This window comes from Desmodus rotundus, chromosome 4, assembly GCF_022682495.2.
Source record: "Desmodus rotundus isolate HL8 chromosome 4, HLdesRot8A.1, whole genome shotgun sequence".
Lineage (NCBI taxonomy): Eukaryota > Metazoa > Chordata > Mammalia > Chiroptera > Phyllostomidae > Desmodus > Desmodus rotundus.
The window spans coordinates 22441237-22448378 of NC_071390.1; the positions used below are offsets into that span (position 1 = coordinate 22441237).

The 7142-nt window shown below is 43.9% G+C and overlaps 1 protein-coding gene across 2 annotated transcripts; it reads left to right on the forward strand.

The window, feature by feature from the left end:
- The first annotated feature begins 480 nt into the window (after positions 1 to 480).
- On the forward strand, positions 481 to 7142 carry BLOC1S2 (biogenesis of lysosomal organelles complex 1 subunit 2). Of its 2 annotated transcripts, none has more exons than XM_024555403.3 (5): positions 481 to 564; positions 945 to 1061; positions 4300 to 4419; positions 5289 to 5393; positions 6677 to 7142. In XM_024555403.3, the coding sequence occupies exons 1-5, from the start codon at positions 504 to 506 to the stop codon at positions 6706 to 6708; spliced, it is 435 nt and encodes a 144-aa protein (XP_024411171.2). In that variant the 5' UTR covers positions 481 to 503; the 3' UTR covers positions 6709 to 7142. The 2 variants fall into 2 exon arrangements, with proteins under 2 accessions (XP_024411171.2, XP_045047606.2); XM_045191671.3 differs by lacking the exon at positions 481 to 564 and adding an exon at positions 628 to 778.

Sequence of the window (7142 nt, forward strand, 5' to 3'; positions counted from 1 at the left end):
TTCAGTGCCTTTGGTCAGCAGAGCAACCCCAGATAGGTCCTGCGTCTTACTAGACTAGTGACGCCCTCTAGGGCAGCGATCCTCAACTTTTTTGGCACCAGGGACCGGTTTCGTGGAAGACAATTTTTCCAGGGGGGTGTTGGGGGGTAGGGATGGTTTCGGGATGATTTAGGCGCATTACATTCAAGCTCACCTCCTGCTGTGCGGCCCTGTTCCTAACAAGCCCTGACCCATACAGGTCCTCCGCCCAGAGTTTGGGGACCCCTGGCTACGGGGATGAGTGCACCCTCAGTTCCAGATGTCGACTCTTGGCAGTGGATCGATTCACTACAGCCTTTCTTAGCTTCAGCTTCGGCTCCTTGCTTACACTTTATCACTCAGTACTGAACTGCAAGAGAGGGAACAGCAGCGTTAGGAACCCAGGGCTTTGGTCCAGGAGAATAGGGTGGAGGGCACTCGCGGTGCGCATGCGCTGCAGGACCGGAAGCAGCGTGGGGCAGAGCATGGCGGCGGCAGCGGCGGCAGAAAGTGTCCCCGCGAGCCAACGAGAGGAGCCAGTTAGAGGTACGCGGAGTGGATCAGGATGAAGTGTCCAGAGGGAGGCCTGGGGCTCCGGTTGGGGCCCTGGATGCTGGGGTCGCCTGGCAGGAGCGGGTGTGTCGGAGGGGCGCACCTGTGTGTGTGCAAGTGTTTGTTCTGTCCCGGCGAGTGAGGTGCCTTGGCTGCCGAATCGGGCGTGAGCTGGAGCCGGTACGCGCGAGCAGAGTTGCTGTGTCAGGTGGGGCAAGGACGAAGTGAGGGACTTGAAATTATGATACGTGGAGAATTGAGCCGACTTGATCGAGATCGAATGAAAACAGGTGGAGGGTTGTGGGGAGCAGATGCTGCAGCTGGTTTAGGACCGGGTGTGGGGCAGGACACTTACTCATTCTCCTCCGATCCAGACGATGCCGCGGTGGAGACAGCAGAGGAAGCAAAGGAGCCCGCTGAGGCTGACATCACTGAGCTCTGCCGGGACATGTTCTCCAAAATGGCAACTTACCTGACTGGGGAACTGACGGGTGAGGCGGGGTCTGGGTGGATTCGGGTAATGCGGGGCACCCCTCGCGGAGCTGTGGTTTGACCTGGGGAGACCTGGGCGGTGCTCCCTAACGCCGCCTGCCGAGAAACATGCCTGTTGGAAGTTTGGAACCGTCCTGAATGGGAAGGAGAGAGGTCCATTTCTTCCCTGGAGAAGTTCACGAACTACCTTAATACATACGAATACTTAATACAACTCTACGGGCCTCCATATTGCAGACTAATGTTGAGAAAACAAAAAAGAATTTATCAAGAAGTGCTTCCTTGGGGGAGGTGTGTTTTGAGTAGGGTTGTGAAGAGAATGATAGGTCGAAAAGGGGAGAAACGACTAGTAAGTGAAGTGGTAAAAGTGAGTAGTTTGTTTAGCTGAAACAGCAGTATTTACTGGGGCAAAGAGAAAAGGGATTGGGGGATGGAGAGAGACCTGCAGATTTAGGGACCTGTTAGGTTGGTGTCAGGATTTGGTGGCTCACCCCTTGGGAGATGGTTAAGTGTTTGGTTCATGGTGTATTTCCAGGTGAACGCATGATCTGTGTGTGGAGGAGGGTCCAGAAGGTGAAGTCTGGTCCAGTGGGACCTTTCCTACGCCGTTACTGTATTGTGTTACTTCCACAGGAAATTGCTGTGAGCTAGATTTGGGAGGCAGAATCTATGAGAACAGGCTTGATGTACAATAGAAGGGCTTGTACAGACTGAGTGAGTCTCTCTCAGTCTGAATCTTTGTCTCTCTGTCTATCTCTGAGCACGAGAAACCAAGTAACAGAATCTAGATTTTTTGCCTCTCCTTTAAAAATTCCAAAGATTTGGCAATACGAGTCCCCCATTCTTATGAGGCTATGATTCATTAGAGGAGCAGCTGTATCCTTTAAATGGACTAGTGCTATCAGTTTGTCCCTGCCACTCCGTTTTCTCCCTTTTGCTGAGACCTAGTGTCAGTTTTCATTTACCACTGTTCTTACACTGTTGTGTTTTTAGTACTGGTACAGAAATGGTTTTCTGCACTGGTATGTCTATAAAAATTGGTAAACTACATAATAAACTCAGAGGACCACATATTCCAAGAAGTGGGAGAGAGCATATTTCTTTGTGAAAGTGAGTTATGGTATATGTTTAATATGCAAACACCTGACTTGCTTCACTCAATGACACATCCTGACTCGCTTCCAAGTATTTTCGAGTCTGTTTTAAAGACAGTAATTTGGTAGTAGAGAGTATAGGTATGGAGGAAAGAGAGACCAATGAACAGCATTTCAGATGACCAGTAAAGATGGTCTGTGACGGTGTCGGAAAAAGGAATGGAAAGGAGGGCAAGGCTGCAAGAACATCACAGAAGTGGAATTTATAGGACTTGTTGAAGTGGGTATTGAGGGATGGGAGCAGCCTAAGATGGATGTGTTTGAGCTGTTAAGCCTGGGTGGTACCAGCAGCCAACATAGGGAAGTTGGAAAGAGGAACCATGTTTAGTGTGAAAACATATTTTCAGTTTTGGCTTGGCTGATTTTAGATTTTAACAGGACGCTCAGTTGACAGTTATCGAGACACTCAGGTGAGTTGCATGTGAGGCCAGAGCTCAAAGAGTAATGAGAGCGGGAGAAGCAGACTTGGGAGTTCAGCCCACAGAGTGCTGCGAACTGAGGCTGTGCGAGGTGAGATTGGTAAGGACGGGCTTAGAGGTAGAGAGGGCCTTGACTAAAATCTCAGGGAATGCTGGTATGGGGCAATTAATTTCTTACCAAGAACAGTATTTGAAGCACCTAGGTTTTCAAATGATTAGTTAATAAAATTAATTTTAAGCAGATTGTAATTTCCACCAACTGTTATTCTTACTTGCACAAATGCTTTTTTTGAGTTTGAAAGGGAATGCCATGGGAATGTGCCACCCATATAAATGTTAATCATGTGCCACAGCTGAGAAAAGTTGAGAACGGATAGTTAAGGAGGTTGGATTAAAAAGGATCTGTCACAGAAAGCTAAAAAGAACAGTTAGAAGGAGATTTAAAGATCAGTGTAATACAGTATACAGTGCTATAGCAGCCAAGGGAGAATTTCATGAAAAGAGGGAGATCATAGTGTCAGATACTATAGAGAGGTTCAGGAGAATAACTATGGATTTCGTATGGTTGGGAGAGCACTGGTAACCTGGGAGCATGTAATTTCTCTGGATGGTGGGGACAGAGGGCAGACTGCAAGGGTTCACATGAGTGAACGGTGAGGAGGAGGAAGCAGTGAGTGTAAGCTCCTCTTTCAAGAGGGTTATCAGTGAAGCTCCTTTGCTTTTCTGAGCAAATGAGGGCAAATGGAGGGAGTGCTTTTGGGCTGGAGGAAACCTGAATCTATTTCTAGATAGAGAGTTTGGAAATGTAAAAGAAAGGAGATGATTGAAGAGAGGCCCTGAAGAGGTAGAAGGTTTGGGGATCCAGAGCGCAAGAATAGGAGTTATCTTGGCAGGAATAGGAGCAGCTTATGTCAGTGGGCTTGGCTTTCAGGAAAAGTGGAGTGGAAGCCATGTGCTTTGGGTAGGGGTGGGGAAGAGAGTTGAGGATATGAGAAGCAGGCAAATGGTTTCGAAAAGTCAGTGCATAAAATGCAATATAGAATCAATCACACAGTAATGAATGAGTTACTACGGAGTGGGAAGGTCCTAGTTGATTTTATATATACTTATGATGCAATCCCCAATTTGCATGTTTTTACACTGTAAGAATACCAAGACTATTTCACTTCCCTTTTCTTAGGGCAGCGGTGTCAAACTCGTTTTTCCCGGGGGGTCGCATCAGCCTCATGGTTGCCTTCAAAGGGCTGAGTGTCATTTTAGGATTGTATAAAAGTAACTACTCCTTCACTAGTGGCAAGGAGCTCAGCGCTGCCGCAGGGCAGAAACAAGGTGCTGGGCCGGATAAAACAAGCCTGCAGGCCTTGTGTTTGCCACCTGTGTCTTAGGGCGTAAGTTTATTATATCCCTTTCTAACCGAGATCCTGAAGTTTCTGGATCTTAATTAGTTTAAATACTTTGCTGATTGTTGCCTGAGTTTCCACTTAGACATTCAGAACACACAGGTGTTCTGAGTATAAATGTCATAGATCAAAAGTGTCTGAGTATAAATGTCATAGATCAAAAGTGTCTCCCTCTTTTGACATTCCCTAGGTCCTGCCTTGAATTCAAACTTCTATGATATAAGACAAATATTAAAGGCGTTGTTTCTTCTGTTTGTTTTAAAGCCACCAGTGAAGATTATAAGCTCCTGGAAAATATGAATAAGTTAACCAGCCTGAAGTATCTTGAAATGAAAGATATTGCTATAAACATTAGTAGAAACTTAAAGGACTTAAACCAGAAGTGTAAGTATAACTTATAATCAAACATGTTGGTAATAAATGTTCTTTTGTGCTTGGGGCCATGGAGAAGAGGAGGGAACAGGACCCCTGTACTCAGGGAGCTCATTTTCTGAAAGGGAGTTACAAAGTTAAAGTGAATTTCTTCTGTTCCAAGGAGCGGCATGTTTTGGTGATATGGTTATTTCTGCTTGTGATTCTTGATTTGATCAGTTTATTCCTGCAAAGGGTGGGGGACAGAAAGGTGGCCAAATTCGGATTTAACAATGAAATCCATAAGGGACTACTCCAGACCATGGCGGGGTGGCTCAGTTGATTAGAGCGTTGTCCCTGTACGCTGAGGTTGCGGATTCATTTCCTGGTCAGGGCACATACAAGAATCAACCAATGAATCCATCAATAAGTGGAACAAGAAATTTCCCTCTCTCTCCACACTCCCCTCTAAAATCAATAAATTAAAAAAAGGAAAGAAATACTCTATAAACAGAAAAACCAGAACATCTATAAATGGAAAATGCTAATTTAGACTGATAGAATATGTTCTTCTATTAACTTACATTTGTGTTCCCTGTCTCTTTATTGGTCTGGGAGACCAAGAAATAGAATCACTGATGGAAAGATTGCTTGAAGAGCAAGGAATTTAAAAGAGACAGAGTTAATGGATGAGAGAGACTTGCTTTGTCTAGGTTACAGTCGTGGCTGATCAGCTAGCCACTGTCTTCTACAGTGTTTGTCCTGCCAATGACCAGGATCATGTCACCCTTCCCTGTGCGTTGTAGGCAGAGCTGGAGAGAAACCAGCTTTCTTACTTTTTCACTCTTTTCTATTCGACTGGTTGAGGCCATGTAAACATGTGGTCTGTTTTGTTTTTAAAGATGCTGAACTACAGCCTTATCTGGATCAAATCAATGTTATTGAGGAGCAAGTGGCCGCTCTTGAGCAGGCAGCCTATAAGTTGGATGCATATTCAAAAAAACTGGGTAACCATTTTTATTTCTGTCTTGATTTAATCAGAGTACCTGCCAGTATGACCTTAGCTAATATGATAATTAATATTTATGGTGTGCCTACAATGATCTATTTTAATCTTCACACAAACCTAGTGAGAATAGTTTTTTATTAGTAGTAGCAAAAAAAATAACATTTCCTGCATACTTTACATATCCGAAGCTGTTCTTAGTGCTTTACCTACATTATGTTTTTTATCCTCCTGATAACCTATGAGGTAAGTACTTGGTTTTAATCCCCGTTCTATAGAGGAGGAAGAACTGTGTTCCAAACCAGGTCTGACTGATTACAGAGCTTAAGCTCTTAATTGTGGTTCCGCAGGCCAAAGCATCTTTAATAATAGAGCTACAAATGCCTTAAAAAACAGAATAGAGGGTTAAGGGGCTTCCTGAAAGATTACTTTTTCTTTAAGGAGGAAACTGTACTTTTAGTTTTGATAGCTTGCTAACTGGTTCTAGCTCATATATCCACAACTAAAAATAACAAAGCTGTTTTTATCCTAAATGTAATTTATAGGTTATTTTATTTTCATTATTGACAGTTGACTACTTCAAGAAAGTGGTTCGTAGCAGACTGAGATTTGATGTGGGTGGTGATTGACAGCTGCATTGGCCACAGTTTAATTTACTGAATGGTCACTGTGAACCTTACTATGTAGAAGGCCTTGTACCAAGGTGCTTTCAAGGTATTGAAGAGAAAGGGAATCCATTCCACTAAGAGGCCCATTTGATGGTCTTTTAAATCTTTGTATCTTTCCAAATTGCCTTCCAGGGATAAGGGAATAAAAGGTGAGACATACCTTTATACTCCCTGAGAGTTCCAGTCTGGCTCCCAAGGGCTGGCACAGTGCCTGGAGAAGCAATTTCCCGTGCTTCTGGTGGCTCAGGGGCCAGTAGATCTGCTTACTCCTCCTGGTGGAGCTGTCCGAGCAGGCGCTGTTGGCAGGGTTAGAACATAGTGAATTTGCGTTAGCTTCTCTGTTCTGTGTGTGTGTGTTTCTCTTCTTACCTTAGGCTGTGCCTATCAGTGAGATTTGGACAGATATCCAAATATCTGTCCTTAGCTAATGTGGTGGTAAACATTTATGGTGTACCTACAATTTGTACAGTTCGGATAGCTGATGAAATTGAAGCTGATATATTTTAAAGAAATGTAATAGATATTTTTGAATTTGTTTGGAAATGCTAATGAAAGAATATCTTTGTAAGAGCCAGTTTTAAATACAACTCCCTCTCCCTCTCCTTGCCCCCCACAGAAGCCAAGTACAAGAAGCTGGAGAAGCGATGAAAAACTTATTCCTGTGGAACAAAGTCTTTCTTAATGTGGAAGAATGTTTTATAAGACCTGAGTCTGAGGCCGATGAATTGTCAAAACTCCTCAAAAGAAAACCATGTTGGCCATCCCGGAAATATCCCACCATTGGAGTTAAACTGGAGAATTGCGGCTACTCCTGAATTTCTCTTGGGGCAGTGTCCCTCAGAAACTCACACTTACAACCTCTTACCTTTTACTTGAATGCTTAATTATCCATTTAGGACACAGAGTCTCTCAAAGTTCAGGATTAACCTGGGCTTTTCAGTCAAAAATGAGAGGGCTTATTTTCTCTACATTATTTTCTTAAGTGGCTGGATTTTGAGTTACTGTGTAAATGGTTGTTTTTTTCTATTGATGCTAATGTATTGCTAACAAGATTCTCAATTAAAAAAGGAAAACAAAACAGA

Excerpts from the sequence above, each read along its gene's own strand:
- BLOC1S2 (XM_024555403.3), top strand. The coding sequence starts at position 504 with ATGGCGGCGGCAGCGGCGGCAGAAAGTGTCCCCGCGAGCCAACGAGAG. Across the intron at positions 4,420-5,288 it reads AAAGGACTTAAACCAGAAGT|ATGCTGAACTACAGCCTTAT; the intron begins GTAAGTATAACT and ends TTGTTTTTAAAG. Across the intron at positions 5,394-6,676 it reads TGCATATTCAAAAAAACTGG|AAGCCAAGTACAAGAAGCTG; the intron begins GTAACCATTTTT and ends TGCCCCCCACAG.